At 37.9% G+C, this 18,879-nt stretch overlaps 1 protein-coding gene across 1 annotated transcript in view; it reads right to left on the bottom strand.

Moving 5' to 3' along the window:
• Nucleotides 1–18,589, bottom strand: part of FBXL13 (F-box and leucine rich repeat protein 13) — a 238,762-nt gene extending 220,173 nt beyond the window's left edge. The window contains 2 exon segments of the mRNA XM_078149993.1: nucleotides 14,985–15,132; nucleotides 18,080–18,589. Of these exon segments, the coding sequence (XP_078006119.1) occupies nucleotides 14,985–15,132; nucleotides 18,080–18,589 (658 nt within the window).
• Nucleotides 18,590–18,879: the final 290 nt, after the last annotated feature.

The following is an 18,879-nucleotide window of genomic DNA, read 5'->3' as shown; positions in this document are numbered from 1 at the left end:
AATAATGAATGAATGAATAAATAACAGATAGATAGATAGATAGATAGATAGATAGATAGATAGATAGATAAATAAATGAATGAATGAAGTTATGGAGCCATTGAAACATCTAATCATTAAAGCTAAAGTAACAATCAACTCTCAATTTTCCATGGGTAGATTATGTTTTCAAAATCTCATTGACATTGCTTCTTTCTCTATTTAGTAAACAATTTAGTTGAAAAGAATGTACTCTTTATTCACTCTAGCCCAATAAGAGTTAAAAGAGAATGTATTTCAAGGGAGACTTTTAGAAAGAAGTTGCAAACCAGCAAATCCATAATCTCTTTGCCTCAGGAATAAATATGTACTTAGACGTAGAGAAAGAGTACAGCTCTACTAAAGGATGGTATTTTCCATTAGTGTAACAGGAGATACTGTCCATTTTCATTATGGAGAAAAGAATAGGAAACAAGGTGAGGAAGCTAGGAAGCTTTCTAGTTTCTCCTTCTTTACACCTTTTTATTTACTCTTTAGTGAAATATTGAGCTTGAGAAACCTAAATTCAAATGTAAATACAAAAATACCTTACAAAGGCAAAAATACATGATTTGGGCATTAAGGTAGGCTTTGCCACAATCCTCAGGGAGATTTATATACAGATTCTTGAGGTCAAAATCCATGATAATGAATTCTTTTTAAATCCATAAAATATGTACATTTTTGTTTTTGTAGTAGTGTAATTTTGGTATTCACAGATTGTAAATAAAAAAAAGTCTCTCAGTAGTAAATCAATAAATGAATATAAATACTTTAAATTTGATAAAGGAGAAATTAGAGGTACTGTCAGGATAGTAGTCCCACAAATGTGTAAAATCATCAACTAATTATCATGTTATATGATAATATAAATTGATGCTTAAAAATATTTAAAATCAGAGCAGAAGTTCCTGCCCTGGAAGCAACCACCTTATTCCAGCTTCATTATTCTGTGGCCCCATGTACTTGTTTTTGATCTAGAGAAGCACTGATAGGAACTAGACTTTTCTTGTGTCCAGGCACGAGGACAATTTGAATCCCTTTTATAGCAAAGGTTCAAAAGAATCTAACTTCACAAAGACAGTCCTGAACTTTTTCTTTCTCAGGTAGGAGAAATTTATTTATGGCTTTTGTTAGCTGCCAAATCTTATAACCTTTATTTATTATGATGAAGGAATTCAATATTTAATGTTGGGGGTATAAGATTCTCAAGTTGGACAAGATTATAGAAAAGCCTACGTTATTTTCATGGGTTGCCTTGGCATGGATATAAGATAGTTCACTATATAGTACTGGCCAAGCTCAGGCTAGTTCAGAAATTATGCCAAATCTTTCATTAAGGTGTTCCATGAAATTTTGTGGGAGCTACTTTTGGCTGGAAGTGCAACTGAGAAAGAGGTTATAAAAGGAGTGGGAATGAGAGTACAGGGAGTTCTCAACTTTCAAAACGGTTATCTTTCAAAAATTTGCTTGTAAACTGGTTTATTAGAACTTGGAACATGTTCTTTCATAGAAACAATGTTATAAATACTGGCTATGTTCCCAGTTTTCCCACAAAAGGCTATTTCACTTAAAATTTAATTGATCTATGGTATTAGCATTTATTATTATTTCTACCAGAAAATTTCCCTTCGGCTCCAAGTTAGGACACCAGAAATCTATCTGTCCCTATCTCTCTATCTAGCTATCTAGCTATCTCGCCCTTCCTTCTAAAAGAGAATGCCTTTCTCATATTGGCTCCTGCTTTCCTAGTGGTGAGAAGTTATTTCTTCTTCCCTTTCCTTCTCCCAGTGTTGATACACTGATCCTCTTCTTCCTATCCCAGCCCTCTCTCTTCCTTACTCTAAAATGTTTGAGGGGTGATAAAGCCTTTCTTCTTCCTAAAAGACAGGAGATTCCTGTTCCCTCTTTTGATGTACTGTTGATAAGAGTTTCCTTCTTGAGCTTTCTCTTTCACTGTAAGGACAAGCTAGGAGATGGGTGTTCTTGGTGGTGGGTGTGGTAGGCTTAGAACACGAGAGTCTAGGAATGGGAGATCAGCAGTCAAAGATCGCTCCCATGGGGTACTGGTAGCAGGCAGAGGGGTTCTTCTGATTGTAGCTCCTAAGAGTCAATATCTTTTTTCATAATATCTCATGTTCACATAGTGCTTTGTAGTTCAAATTTCATATAGATATATAGACATATACACATATGTATGTAGCCCCCTCCCACCCTCTATCCTAACCCATTTTTGTAGTCTATTTTTATAATCTAGCCAGACTTCTGGAAGGAAAAGAGAACTGCAGCAAGTGAAAGGGGTAGGGAGGTGCTCTTCCCAGATAAAGAAGGAAAGGTTTGTTGGTTAATATAAAAACAAACAAACCAATAAACTTAGGAGAGTTGTCAACCATCAGTGATAAGAAGTTTCTTACTGGTCTCATCACCCTAGGATCTGAAATGTTTTATGGCTGCCACAGTGTTTGTGCCTGCTTTCACTCTGCCAAAGACAACATGCTTGCCATTCATCCAATCAACCTTGGAAGTACAGATGAAAAACTGGCAGCCATTTGCATTGGCCTCAGCATTTGCATGCACAAGAAGTCTTGTGCAAGACCAGTGTACTTGAGATCAAAGTTCTCATTAGCAAATTTTTCCTCATAGCTTTGCCACCAGTGCTATTATGGTGGGTGAAGTTACCTCTCTGGAACCTGAACCTGGGAATGATTCTGTAAAAGCAGCTTTTCCTGATTTTCCCTTCCCTCCAGTGCTAAGAGCATTAAAGTTTTTACTGTCTTTGGAACATTGTTTGCAAACAGCTCAAACGTAACTCATCCCAATGGCACATTATTGACAATGCTAGCTACAGAAGACCGGAAAAGATAGTGAATCCATGGACTCCAGGTGACAGAATCTGTAAAATCCTGGGACCACTTTCTAGGTGGCCCCTAGGTCTTTGGTGCTGTTGAGGTAGTTGTCTTTTTAAATCCATTGCTCACCAGCCTTCACTGAGACTTCTTTACTAAAACAAACCAGATGACCACAAACACAAATCAAAGACATTTTAATGAAACAGGATTAGAGTAGAAATCATCAGGCAATAAAGGCCTTAGAACACATTCCTGTCTATTCCTCAAACACATGTCTCCTGGGAAGCACCAGTCTTGCTCCCAACTGACCCCCTCAGTTCTCCTCAATACACCAGCAGGGGGATATGACAGTCACTAAAGATATCAGCTATACAATCCAAATGAGACCTAATGAGTGCTATCAGTTGCAGAATGCTGAGCCTGCTCCTCATGGTTATGCCCATAGTCAGCTCTATACCCAATTATTGCATTTCTCTCCTGTGCCTCTAGTTGCTTTGACTCCTGCCCCAACTTATGGTCAAATACCTCCTCATCATCTGTTCCCTCTACTGATCCTATAAGAAGTTTCCCAGCCCCAGTGCTTTTCAAAACTTTCTCCACTGGGAGTCCCCATTATCCAGTGTCTGGGTCAGGTCTTCATATTGAGAAATCTCCACACCAATTTTTAAGAGATATAATTCAGAAACTTTTCCACAATAAATGAGGCTTTCACTCAGGTCCTATACATCTATATAGGCAGCTAGGTGGCACAGTGGATAAAGTGCTGTGCCTGGAGTGGGGAAGACCTGAGTTCAAATCTAATTTCAGACACTTACTAACTGTGGGATCCTATGCAAGTCACTTAACCCTATTTGCCTCAGTTCCTTATCTGTAAAATAAGCTGGAGAAGGATATGGCAAGCCACTCCAGCGTCTTTGTGAAGAAAACACCAAATAGGGTCATGAGAGTTGGAAAAAACTGAACAACTATACACAAATACTGAACAATTATACACAAATACACACACCAGCAAAAAAAAATTGCTGCAAATTACTCTGAGTACTCTGGTATTGCTTTCTTAGTGCCCTACCCAGTCTCTGAGGCTGTTGTGTAGAATGGCAGACTACCAATCTTTCAAGTATTTTTTATGGGCTTACTCTCACTGTGTTGTATTTTTTCTACAGACCAAGATTTCTCAGCAAGACCTTATCCTCTGGCTGAAATCCTGATGGTCATCTCAAGCATCTCACTGTCACCTGTTTCTCTCAGAGATGTTCTGAGCCAAAGACATGACTAGGTAATAGATGTCCTTCAGTTGATCTCTCAGTCCAGAGATATAGTGATTGTGAGCCTCGATGTCTTCTCCATCTCCTGACTCCAAAACACAAATCAATCAATAATGTAGCTCTCACTCAAACTTCAAAAGCATGGTATATAACCTATGGTATCATATTGGTGGTGGCATGATATGCCTGCAATATGAATGCCACATGCTTACTCTACTTAGCCTTCAGCTTAGGCCTCATTTAATAGTATATGACTTATATGCTCTGACTATTCATTTCCTTGAGGATGGCAAGATATGGTTCTAGATATCTTGATTCCTGCCAAAGATTCTCTAATTTCAAATCTATTGCTCTTTTCCCTAAACCAAACCACTTTTCAATGTTCACTTGGGCCAAATGACTTGAAGTCAACAAGGGTATCTCAGTGCCCTTTTATTAAATCTTAGGTATCTTCAAGCCTAATTACATACTAGTCATTTTTGTTCTTTCTAATAGTAGGTGTCCCACAAGGCTCTGTCCTAGTCCCTCTTCTCTTTTTTGTCCTTATTACTTCACTTTGTGATTTCATCAGCTTCCATGGATTTAATTATCATCTCTATGCTGATGATTCTCAAATATACCCAGCCTGCCCTAAACTGACCTCTACTCTTGTATCTCCAATTGCCTTTCGTACATCTTGACCTGGATGTCCAGAAGACATCTTAAACTCAGCATGTCCAAAACTGAACTTATTTTCTTCCCTGCTAAACCCCTTATCCTTACCACTCCATACTTCCCTATTACTATCAAGGGCACCCATTCCTTTAGTCTTACATCCTCAACCCTTCATTTTCTTTCACCCCCCATATTCAATCTGACACCAAGCTCTACTTCACCTTTATAATTTCTCTCTTTTTTTTACATTTTTAAATTTATGTTAAACTTAAATGCAGAATAAGAAATGAAAACAAATATTACCATGTTTGCAGCAGAACATAAGAGGATTCAATTTAAAGCAATAAATTTCCATTTCAAGAAAACCTATATAATAAGTACTATACACTGTTTTCAAAGCTGTCTAGCTTTTCTTTGCTTCCTTGTGGGTTTTCTTTTGTTCTCTGCTATGCACTTTTTACTTTATCTTTCCCTCTCTCTCCCTCTGAAGAAGGCTACAATTAAGCATGAAGATAGACAGATATACATATACATTGATACCTATAAACATACACGTATATACATATATATGTAAGACTGTACTATGCTTATTTCTACTTGTCATCTGTCTCTCTGAAGGTGGATAGCAAAATCCTTCATATGTCAAGTTTTTCCATGTTTTTCTAAAGCAATCAACTCATCATTTCCTACACCACAGCAATATTCCAACCCAATCACATTCTATCTGATTGTTTGTGAAAGTTTTTTCCCCAATTTTCTGCATTCCTTGTATTCTTACCTGCATAGATGTTATTTATACAAAAAATTTAATTTAAAATAATCAAAATTATCCATTTTACACTTCAACAATGCTCTTGCCTTATAATATGGCTTAAGGTCTAATACTACTGAATCTAGTTCCTTTACAATATCTCTCAAATATGCCCCTTCTCTCCTCTGATAATGCTACCACCCTGGGACAGGCCCTTATCACCTCATGCTTAAAAAATTACAACAGCCTGCCAGTGGGTCTGCCTGCCTGTATGTCCTCTCCAATCCAATGCAAGTCTGATCATGTCACCCTCCCCTTCAATAAACTCCAATGGTTCCCTATTACCTTCAGGATCAAATACAAAAGCCTCTGTTTAGTATTTATACTCCTTCAAAACCTAGCCTTCCCCATCTACCTTTTCAGTCTCCTTACACCTTGTTCCCTGCCACATACTCTTCAGTCCAATGACACTGGCCACCTAGCTTCCTTGAACAAGACACTCAAACAAGACACTCCACTTCAGTGCCTGGCATTTTCTCTGGTTGTCCACCATGTCCAGAATACTTTCCCTCCTCATCTCTACTTCCTCCCTTTCCTGGCTTCTCTTAAGTCCCAACTAAAATCCCATCTATAGGAAACCCAATCCCTCTTAATTCTAGTGCCTTCCCTCTCTGTTAATTATTCTATTTTAATCCTCTCTATATAGCTAGTTTTATACATTTGTTTGCTTGTTGTCTCTCCCATCTGATTATGAACTCCTTCAGGGAAGGGTTTATCTTTTGCCTCTTTTTTGTATCCCCAGTGCTTAGCACAGTGCCTGGCATATAGTAGATGCTCAATTAAATGTTTATTGACCAACTGACTGAAATGCCTGTTATAATTTTTAAAAAATTATTATTAGCCCACAGTCACCAGACCTCCAGCCCAGTGATGACTCATTCCTTGAGTCTTCTACTACACTCCTGCAAAGCTCAAGCTCTGTTCATAGAGTAATACAGACCAAGCACTCAGAAAAAAAATGTATGCATGCACCCACACTTTTAAGTTTAATCTGCATTACATTCTTACTATTATGCTGATCAATCAACTTCCCCAAGCTAACTAAAACTGGCTCCAGCACACCCCTGAGGAGAACACTTGTGGAACTCTGAAGATTCCATCATCTCTGCTGTTACTTTGGTGTTTCTAAGGCAGTAATCCTCAGCCAATCTGCCCATTGCTACATTGGTCAAGCAGGTAAATATTCAGTACATTGGCCCAATGTAAACTTTTAACTACTGGTTCTTTATCTCAGGTGAGATAGGGACACCAAGTCTCAAAAAAAGCCTGCCTACAATACTGACATTCTCTGGGGTTTTATAGCTACAGGGGCAGGGCTGAGATGGTAAATATGAGTGGAGACTTCTCTGATGCTCTTTGGTCTTCACCTTCTGAGCAATGCTACTGCTTAGGCCTTCATAAACAGTCAATCTGACTTTGGTAAGAACCCTCCTAGAAAATCTAGAATCTATTAGATCCTTAAAATTGTCGAGAAAATTTAAAGATGAATATTTTAGTGTGCTTAGTTAATAACAATTACCAGTTGTTCATTGAGGTAAGAAGATCATCCCAGGAAAGTTCCTGTTATCTTTTGAAATTTCTGTCTCATTGATGGATCGATCAAATATCCCTTTTAAAGAAAAATAATAAAACAGGTATAAAATAAGGTTTCTTGAATAAATATTTCATTAATTCTAAATATATATTGTCCTAAATTCTTCAGGCCCTGTGAAGCACCATAGTCTGGAGAAGAGGTTCGTAACTTCGAGTCCACAGACCAGAGTTCTGAGAACTTTCATAGGAAATAATGTATATTTTTATTTCAACATAATTGATTTCTTTTGCAATCTTATTATTTTATTTTATGCATTTAAAAACATGGTTCTGAAAAAGGGTCCTAGGCTTCACCAGACTTGCCAAAGTGGTCCATGACACAAAAATGGTTAAGAACCCCTGCCCTAGAGATTCCTTATAAATTTAGATATAGTAATGAGGTTATCCATTACTAAGACTAAGATTGATACCACTCTATGACAATTTTAACATTACTACAAAATAACAATAATCATACTTTGCCTTTTTCTATACAGTACTTTACAGTTTATAAAATATTCATATATATCCTGCTAGACTATAAACTCTACAACAGCAAGGTATGTCTTATCTAAATTTTATATCTTACCCAGCCCCTAGCATAATGTTGTGCACACCGTAGGTGCCTAAGACTTGTTGAAGGTTATTTCACTTGATTCTTACAATATTCCTATGCATTATTATCCCCACTTTACAGATGAGAAAATGACTAAGAGAGATTAAGTAACTTGTCAAAGGCGAATTGGCTTGTAAGTGGCATAGGGATTAGAATCCAGGTCTTCTGCCTCCCTACCCCAATGCTCTTTCCATTATGCTATGCTATCTCTCTCCTATTGGATAAGATTTTTTTTTAATGAATACAAAGAAAGAGAAATATATGCCATAAAATATTTTCAAGCCCATTTTCAACTAGTTCCATGATCTTTTTTTCTAAAAATCTCAGTGGATCCTCTGGGGGTAAAATGAGTAGACCACTGAATAGGGCCTGAAAAAAAAGAAATGGAATAAATTTTCCCGTATCAAAGATGTTTGTATTAGCAAGAGATATGTCTTAGCCTTGCATTCCTTCCAAATAAATAGAAGATACTGTTTTGTTTTTGTTTTTGAAGATATTGTTTTAATTTTTTTAAATTTCAAAATCAAATGCTAACTCAAAACTTTAAAATATAAGCACAGTTTTATTTGTAAACCTTTCTTTATTCAATTTTTCCAGAGTCAGATCTATTTTGTTAAAGTCAAATCAGTCAGATCAAAACTTATTTTACTTTCCCTCTTAAAATAAAAATCTGAAATGATATATTCCTTGTTCTCTATATGTTGTTGTTATTTTATTATAGTCAACCTATATGCACATAAGATGCCTTAGATCAAGTGATAGCAAAGTTGTAAAAGATTACACTAACAACTGTTCAGCTATAAAGGAATTCACAAACTATCCAAACCTGGAACAAAGAAAGAATTAAATGTGAAAGATATGGTTGTATAACAGCAATTATAGGAAAGGAATGGAAGATGACCTATAATGAAGGGAATATTTTTCAAATGGATCACATCAAGAGTTTGTTTTTCTAAATGCCTACGCCTAGAAACATTTAATGCATGCTACTTGGAAAAATCTCATTCAAAAAAAAGTAAATTCTAAATATTTAGAATATTTTCTGAATTCCTTAAAATCTAATTGTCATACAATTACGTAAATTCATGATCTCTGACCTCTATAAGCTTACTTTCTACTTGAATGGAAAGACAACATGCATCATCTTTATATTCTTTTTCCCTTCCATAAGTTGTTAGTAATAGGAAAATAAAGAGGCACGCAGTCAGTAGAACTTAGGTAACATCCTCACCCAACAAACGTTCAAGACAATTGTCCTGAAAGACATGGGTTTTTGAGGTGAATTTTATAGAGAGGAAGCAGTGTGGTGTCCAGCTGTGTCAATTACTAGCTGGATGAATTTAAACTAATCACTTTATCTCATAGTCTGTTAGTATCTTCATATGTGAAATAGGAACAACAGTGACTGTTCTGCCTACTTCACAAGATTATTGTGAGGACTAAATTAAATAACACATTAGACAGGTAGCCTGGTATAGTGGATAGAGAGCCAGCTGGAAGACCTAAGACATGTACTCAAAGTCCTAGGCAAGTTACTTAACCTCTCAATGTCTCAGGCAATTCTAAGATTATTCACTGCAAAAGAGTTGCCTATCTACCCTCTGTAGAGGGAGTTTGTCTTTGGGAGTTTCCTATACCAAAAAATAACAGGTCCAGACCCATCCTATCACTTCCCCACCTAAAAGAGAGACTACACGTTTACGAAAGTGCTTTGTAAACTGTAAAGGTACTGTAGCTAAATAAAAGAATATGGCAAGTTTCTTTTAATTTTAAATCAATGGAGATCTGACTCATTACTCTTCTAGAAAACAAAGTGTAGGACAAATCAAAGAGACAGAGCCTAGGATGCTAATGTGAACGTAAAAACAGCTCGGCTGAAACCTCTTTGGGGCCTATTACTTAAGAGAAAACAAAGTTGCTATTCATCTTCCAATGAAAAATGGAAATATTTCAGATTTTACATATTCACATTTATTTAGTGGTTGCAGTTCCACATTCATATTTATTTAGTTGGAGTATAATAAAGCTACTGATCAAAACACACTCAAAAGATCAACAGTAAATTGTTTGCTGGCTTAAAAATATGAATAAATAATATAACCAATAATTAACTAAGCTCTTACTCAGAAGAACAGGTAAAGTATGACACCACCCACAGAATAACTAATATGGACATTAATCAAGCCTTTATTAAGGTTGGTCTACACAACAAAAGAACAGAGGCATCTTAGACAATTTTCCACATAATAATGGCTAAAAGAATAAAGTTCCCAGAGGTGTAAATTAGCAGACTACAACTTTCTTGCCCATGGAAGATACAAATGGTGCCTTAGACAAATGGCATAAAATTTACCCTTAAATCAACTTTTAAAGCCAAGACACTAGGAACCTTGGTGCACAGAGACCCTATGGATGCTGTGAAGATACTAACTGGGAGACCACTTACACAGGATGATGGGGGAAGCAGAGAATATTCCTGTGAACAGGTAGGATGTGGAGAAAATCTAGCCATCTCTATCATCCTATTTTAATTAACTCTTCATCCTAACCAGGTATTCTGCTGTTTTTTCACTGCTGAAGGAAAGCTAAATTGCATGTCCCAGAATTTGCAACACCCTATAGCCCAGTTATGCCTTCTTACTGTATTTAAGGAGCCATATTAGCTATCTTGATTTTTAAATCCACAGTACAATGGCAAAAATCTCAACCTTGCTTTGACTGTATATACCTAACCTTTGCACTCAATGCATCTCACATATTCAAGGGATTATTAGTTTACTCAGAATAATGTTTCCATTACTCCTCATTATTATCCATCTTTTAAACATTTTCATTACTCATTATTAATTTTTCCAGAGAACAGCCAAGAGGGAGAGGAAAGGGACAATATTAAAAACATTTTAGCATTTGTTTGACAAACTGTTGGTGAAAATCATCATATCAATAAACATTTACTGAGTAAAGTACCAACCATATCTATGAAATCATACTAGTTGCTAGAAAAAGGTATAAGATGCAAGCATTGCCCTGAAGGGGCTTCAAAACTTATATATATGTATGTGTATATACATATAGATAGACAGATAGATAGATATAGATAGATAGATAGATAGATAGATAGATAGATAGATACATGAAAAAATAAGTATGCGGTAGGGAATAACAATAAATAAATGCTACTGGACTTTTGAAGGGATGACCACCAAGGACTGGGGCACCTAAGGAGAGCTTCATGGAGGACGTGAAACTTAAAAATATAGATGCCTTCTACCTCTAGGTCTATGATGCTATGAAAAGTAAATGCTGAATGGAAAGACATATGAGCAGAGAGGAAGAGGGAGGAAACTCCAGGGAAACAGGTGCCAAGAACAGCCTGAGAAAGGGGAAGAAGAAACAAATATTCAACTTTCAAGTAAACCAATTTGGCTAGAGGGAAGATTTAGCTGAAGCTCTAGATATGATGGGGACGCCACTCTCAAGTTGCTTATCATCTAATAAGGTATGTGCACAAATTACTATGATGAAAAAGAGAGAATGTGGCAATTAAGTGACACAGAATGCCAGGCCAAGAGTCAGGAAGATTCATCTCCCCAAATTCAAATCTGACTTACTAGCTTTGTGACCCTGGGCAAGTAACCTTAACCTTGCTTGCCTCAGTTTCCTCATCTGTAAAATGAACTGGAGAAGGAAATGGCAAACCACTCCTGTATCTTCGGCAAGAAAAACCTGGAGATGTGGACACAACTGAAAACCACTGAACAACAACAGAAAGAGTGAGATATTTAGTCTTAATACATAGAAAATTTGAGGAGGAAGATGTTACTTTGCTGGTATTAGAAAGAAACAGGGAAGAGGGAGGGGAGGGGAAAGGGTCTGCTTAATGTTTTTATTGGTGATTTTTAAAAAAATATCATGTCACTTTCCAAGACCACCCTTTTCCCTATCCCATAGAGTCCTCCCTTTTAACAATATCTAAACTTCTAGTCTCCCTCCACTCTGATAAAAAGAGGGAAATCTGGTTCACCATAAGTCAAGAGAAAATTTATGGAGAAGGTGGTCACCTGAATTGGGCCTTGAAGAAGTCAAGAGCTTAGCACCTAATTAATAAGAATTAGTTAAAATAGGGAGTTAATGGATTGCACTTCTTCCTCCCCTTTGTGGCTGTGCTTCAGGCAAGCTCCTCCCCTAACCAAGCTTCTGGAAGCAATCTCACAGTATTCCCTGAAGCCTCTGTCTCCTGCATGGACTCTGTGGGTTAAGGCTTGCAGTCTGTCTTAAAAAGGTAATTTGAGGATGTCTTTCCCTGCTGGTTTTCCCATGCATGGTTTGCAGTGCTTTTTTCCATCTTAAAATTGCTAATTATAGTTCTATGTTGATATTTAATTTTTAATTCCTAAGTATTTTTTAAAGGAAATAGACATTTGGAAATAATTCCATATTAAACTTCACATGATTATAGATTAAAGGCTAGAAGGGACCTCACAAGACATCTAGTTCAACTCTCTCATTTTACACGTAATGAGGCTCTGGCATACATACAGAGTGCCTCAGATTAGCATCTACGTTAGGCGCATTTCCATGTGGAGGATGCTAGGGAGATGCATCCAGAAGAATTTTAATGACCGTAAGAGAAATACATTGGAGAAAGTGTGGAGCATGCATGGACATTCTGTAACTGGTTCCAAATTACCCACTACCAGAATGAAGGGGAGGAGCCTTTTCTACATTGGCTTAGTAGCCAAAACTGTGAACATCTTCAATAAAGACCTGGCTCGGCTCCAGCCACATCTTTGCTTCATTCACATCTTGGCCTTCATTCATGTCTTGAGCCTACTTCCTCTGAACCGAAGTGGTGTAGGGGAGAGTATGCCAATAATAAAATAAACATTTATTAAGCACCTATTAGGTGCCAGCCACTGTGTTAAGTGCTGGAGGTACTGTGTTAACCATTGGATGCCCTTAAGATATTGTGAGAAATGCTAATATGTTTGTTCTTGCTATATCTCTGAGGTAAATATTCCTTTGTAAAAGCTAATTTATGTCAAGTTATTCAATTAGTAAACATTTATTAAGCAACTGCTATGTGCCAGACACCATGCTAAAGGTAAAGTATACAAAAAGAGACAAAAGACAGGGTCCTCAAAGTGCTTACAGTCTAATGGGGAAGACAACATGTAAACAAGACATATACGAACTATACATGGGATAAATAGGAAATAATTAACCAAGGGAAGGCATTTGAATTAAGAGGGGTTATGAAATGCTTCCTGTAAAAGGTAGATTTTAGTTAGAACTAAAAGGAAGCCAGGGAAGTCAGTAGGCAGAGTAGAGGACAGAGAGCATTCCTGGGATGGGGGAAAGCCAAAGAAAATATCCAGATATGGAGTATTTTGTTCATGGATCAGCCAAGAGGCCAGTGTCATTGGCCAGAAGAATATGTGACAAGGAGTAAGGTATAAGACTGGAAAGGCAGGAGGAGGTAGGTTATGAAGGACCCTGAAGGCAAAACAGAGGATTCTGTACTTGATCCTAGAAGCAACAGGAAGCCACTACAGTTTACTGAGTAATTAAATGGACTTTGTAGATTAATCAGTGGATTAATGAATGAGCGTAAACACACAGGCAGGGGCTCAAGTAGCAAAGGAAAAGCTGTCCCAAACCCTTCAGGATACTCTCAAATTCTGAGGGGCAGGTATAGCCCTCTTGATTTTCAGAGAGAGTACCAGTACATACATGTTACATACAGATGAGGAACTGAAGCCCAGAAAGGTCAAGTGACTTACTCAAGGTCATATAAGCCAGATACTGGCAGAGGTGGGATTTGAATCCAAGTTCTCCGATTCAGGAGCAATGTTCTTTCCACTGTAACTCACTGACTTCCTTTCTTTGTATTCTTTTAGGGCATGCTTTTCTTAAGAGATTCTGGGATGCGCTTTAATTAGAAAATAATTGATTGTAGAGAAAACTACAATCCACTCAACTCTATTAAAACTTATTCAAAATAATATCCCCACAGAAGAATGTTAGTCTGCAATAGACTCTATATAAAGGAGATGAAAGAGTAGGAACTGATCAGAGGTTTACTCAGTACTGTACAATGGGAAGGGTCCTCAGATTGTAGATGACTGATATTGTTTAAAGGAATTTAATTGATTCTTTAGGTAGAAATATCCCTAGAACGAAAGCCAATTTTTCAAACTCTCCTAGCTCAGTGGAAATCTCCCTTAAATACAAACAATTGCCCTTGCCCTAACTCCGCACTTACTGTGTAAACTTGCTGTTTTGTAATTGTGTCTCCCAGGTGGACTCATTGGGAAGGAGTGATCTGAATAGGCATAACGATACCAGTTCTCTAGCTAGGTATGTCTCTCCTGGTATGTGAATAAGCTGGCATTTTAGTTCATTCATCAATCACTTGTGAGTTTGGTTGGCTTGAGTCAGTTACCCAGAGCTTCATTACCTCCAAGTGAGGGGACCGACCATAAGACCAAACTCCTGAGCCAAAATTAGCCAAGGGCCAGATCCTGGACTTGAAGTGAAATCTAAGGGTGCTGACCACTTCTCTCAGGTGCTCAGTTGAATCAACCACCTGACCTTTCTCTCTCCAAATCATCTTTGTTGTTGTTGTTGTTGTTGTTAACACCAGTCATGCCAAAAAGCTCACTTTAATACAATCTGCATTCCATTTTGAAAACGTGCCTGTTTTACATACAAATATGTAAATAGAGTTGGTGTTTTAGAAATGCTAAGTACAAAGGAACTATAAAGTATCGGTACTTGATTCAATACAAATCGTTATCTTTTGAAACAGGCTCCCAACAATTCAGATACTCCCTCTGCTGGACAATTTTTTGAGAAGTACTTTATTTCTTCATAGACATTAAACTCCATTCTAGATTTGGAATTATAGGATCATGGACTCAGAGCTGAAAGGCACCTTACAAGCCATCACATCTAACTCTTTAATTTTGCAGATGGGGAAATTGAGGCCTAACTGAGGTTAAATAATAAAATTATAATCATAACCATAATTGTAATAGCTAATATATTGCACTTAAAGGTTTGTACAGTGCTTTACACATATTATCTCATTTTATCCTCACAACAACCTTGAAATTTAGGTGCTATTATTATCTCTTTTTCACAAATGAGTAAACTGAGGCAGACAGCAGTTAAATGACCTGCCCAGGGTCACAAACCTAGAAGTCCTGACCCCAGGTACAGAGCTTTACCAACTGTGCCACCTGACTTTCCCAGGATCACATAACTGCTAAAAGTCTGAACTTCTGTTGTGATGGCTTGTAAGGTGCCTTTCAGCTCTGAGTCTATGATCCTATAATTCCAAATCTAGAATGGAATTTAAACACACATTTTTCTGATTACAACTCCAAAATTCTATTCACTTCTTCTAATTTGGGAATGCACTTTTATTTCCAAAACTATGGAAGTATAGTAGGTAAGTATAGCGCTTTTGTTTTTTTTTAATAAAAACTACAATGGAAATATCTACCTTATTATTACTCAAATTTATAAGCAGTCAGGGTAAGTATATGCCTGTGTTATACAATTTAATGACACACCAGAGAAAACCTTAACTGAAAGCATCTCCCTCTCAAGGGTACCAAAAAACCTACCATAACATTTTCATTTCTTTGGTTTTCCCTCCTAGAGCCCTTTTAAAAATGCAAATGCTGCTCTGAAGGTTAACACTGAACTAATTCACACAAGAATATGTTAGAGACAAAGGAGGTCTCAGAGAGAAGGGGGGGAGAGAATGTGAAAGACTATGAGCCAAAAGACAAAATTCACTTACTTTACAATTTTGCCTAAAGTTAGGCAAAAATGACAACTCATTTAACTTAGCATTTCACAAACCCAGATTTTATAGATAAAGACACAGGTTCAGATATGTTAAGTTACTAGACCCTGGTCATACAACTAGAAAGTGTCTGAGCCAAAACTCAAATCCAAGTCTTTTGATGTCAAATCTAATGTTTTCTCCCTTGTGCCATGCTGATTCTCAAGAGAGATAAGTGACAAGTGCAAAGAGACATACAAGCAAAGTGCTAAATGTGAAATTAAAACAACTTTGAGGTTCCATCTAAAACCCATCAGATTTGACGGCAAAGGTGAAAACAGTGGAAAATGACAAATGCTGGAAGGGCTATGGGAAAACATTGCTAATGCATTGTTGGTGGCACTGTAAACTGGTCCAGCCATTATAGAATGTAATTTGGAATAATGCCTCCAAAGTTTCTAATGTATGTACTCTGCTACCCACTGACACTAGGCCTATAAACTCAAAGAGGTCAAAGAGAGAGGAAAAGGACCCATATGTGCAAAGATGTTTACAGCAGCACTTTCCATAATGGTAAAGAACTGGAATTTAAGGGTGTACCCATCAAATAGGGAATGGTCGAACAAACTATGGTATATGAATGTAATGAAATTCTATTCCACTGTAGGAAAAGATGAAGGGGATGGATTTAGAGAAACCTGAGAAGACTTGTATGAACTAATGCACAACAAAGTGAGCAGAACCAAAACAATTTATATAATAACAACAATATTGTAAAGACAAACAACTTTGAAAGACAATAACTAATCAATGAAATATTCAAGAGGGCTGATAATGATAATGCTTCTCATCTCTTGACAGAGACAGACTCAAGATACAGAATGAGACATACATTTTTGGACATGGCCAATGTAGGAATTAGTTTCGCTCGACTATGCATATAGGTAACATTTATGTAGTATCTACTGTGCCAGGCACTGTGCTAAGCACTTTACAACTATTAACTCATTTAAGCCTCACAATCACTGTGGGAGACAGGTGTTCTTATTATTATTCTCACTTTACAGATAAAGAAATTGAGGCAAACAGAGGTTAAGTGACTCACCAAGGGTCACATAGCTAGTGTCTAAGACTGGATTTAGGTCTGCCTGACTCCAAGACCTGTCCTCTATCCATTGTGCCACTTAGCTGCCCCAAGATGATAAAACTTGTGCTGCATAACTCAGAATATTTATTTGAGGACCAAAATAGATAATAGGTATAAAGTGCCATATAAAAATATAAGTAGTTTTCATCATCATCATCCCCTCTAGATGAGATCCAGCTAAGCCAAATCATCTCAAGTGCATTTGTAGATAAAACTGGACAAAAGATGATAAACAGAAAACAAAATGGACCTACAGGAATTTTCATACAGTGATCTCTTTGCATTAAAAACATTTAGATTACAGCATCCCTATGTCTAAAATACTAAGTAAGGACATGATAGTGGCACTTAAGAAGAAGTCAAGACTGGTGGCTGAACCTAACCAAATACATAGAGAAGTCTGCATGGTGGCAACACAATTTTAAAGCACTCTGGAAAGGAATTGTAAGCTGAGACAGGGAAAGATTTTAAAAGAATGGAAAAGATCATAAATGGTGCCTTTACAAAGAAAAAAAAAGGTAACCAAAAAGACATTCCCAGCTGCTATGCATTCTTTCTTATCTGCAGAGGGAACTATTAACACACTGAAGAGATACAAAATGAAAACATAAGAAGGCAACAGCTATGCCTTCACAATCTTTTTTTTATAATAGGCCACATTTTTATGGTAAGGCAGCTGATTGAAACAAAGAAAATACACACTGTCAAGATCCTTTGAAAACATGATCCAATAAAAAACATAGTAAGTTTAATTTTATACCAAACCTGATGAGCTTTTTGACTACAGACATTTTTGTTCCCATTTAACAGATGAGGAAACAATCAGAAAAGTGATACAACTTAACCATGGTCCTAATAAACATACAAAGGTAGACCAGAAATCCAGGTCTCTTTCTGACTCTTCTTCCCCATCATACCATGCAGTCTGCTTCTACCATATTATGCTGCCTGATTTGACAGGCTAAGTGAGTAGTTAAGAGTAGAGGCTGAGATTAATTAAATCAATAATATTGAGAGGTCGATTTGCAAAAGGAGGAGAGAAGATCATGGTATCATCAATTTAGGGTTGAAAAGGATTTTAGTGGTCATTTTACAGATGAAGGAACTCAAGGCCCAAAAGTTGTGATTTGCCCAAAGCCACACGGATAGTTGGATGTGACAATGCATGGCCAGCTCCAGACAGGCCAAGGTTCAAGCAAAACCTGGTGATCGTGGCAGGGAAAGAAAGAGGAGCTTAAGAGAAGTAAAGGGAATGAAAAAGGGTAAGGGTCAGAGAGAGCTGAGGGTGAGGGTGGGACATCATTGACTGAGAGGAGAAAAGCTGCAGAGAGCATGTGGTGTGTCCACACGGGGGGGGGAGGGGGGCGCGGAGCCGGGGACGGGAGCCCAGTTCCTCCTCCGCCCGAGTGCCTCACGGCCCTAGTACCTTGAACACCTGGGTTAAGTAGCATTGGCTGAAATAGTTCTTCTTCTCCAGTTGGCATGGTTCTGGGCAGGCCATTTTGGGGCTTGCGGGACGGGCTGGGGCCTGCCCAGGTGGGCTGGAACGAGCCGACACAGGAGGACGAAGAGGCGAAGCCCCAGGACTGCAGCACCCCAGCACCACTCTGTGCGTGTGCCGCCGCCTCGAGGTTCTCTTTTGCCGCGCGTTGCTCCTGGCAACCGGATCTGGGACTCCCCCAACCCCCACCTCCATGGGCACACGCTCGCCTGGAGATAGAAACGACCACCGCCTGAGCGGGCCTGGCCCACGTGGTAGCCAAGCTGAGTTTTGTAAGACCAGTGCAGGGAATCACAGACTTAGATGGGAGTGAGGAGTGAGAGTGGGATGTAACAGATATTCTAGGCCACTCATTCATGCAACAAGCATTTATAAAAGTGCCTTCTGTGTGCCGGGCATTGCGTTAAGCGCTGGGGATGCAGAAAGACAGCCAGGTGGGGTGCTAGCCTTGGAGTTCGGGAAGACGAGTTCAAAAACTGCCTCCAGCTCTTGCTAGCTGTGTGAATAGCAGACAGGTCATTTATCTTCTCTCACCCTCTGTTAACTTTTGTGTAAAATGAGAATAATAATATCACTTACCTCCTAAGGTTGTTGTGAGGTTCAAATGAGTTAATACATTAAAAGTAACAAAGCTTTATGTAAATGCTA

Source organism: Phascolarctos cinereus, unplaced genomic scaffold (genome assembly GCF_003287225.1).
Source record: "Phascolarctos cinereus isolate Bilbo 61053 unplaced genomic scaffold, phaCin_HiC Scaffold_1;HRSCAF=81, whole genome shotgun sequence".
In the NCBI taxonomy this organism is placed as follows: Eukaryota; Metazoa; Chordata; class Mammalia; order Diprotodontia; family Phascolarctidae; genus Phascolarctos; species Phascolarctos cinereus.
The sequence above is the reverse complement of the archived record's forward strand: the minus strand, read 5'-3'. Positions and strand labels throughout refer to the sequence as shown.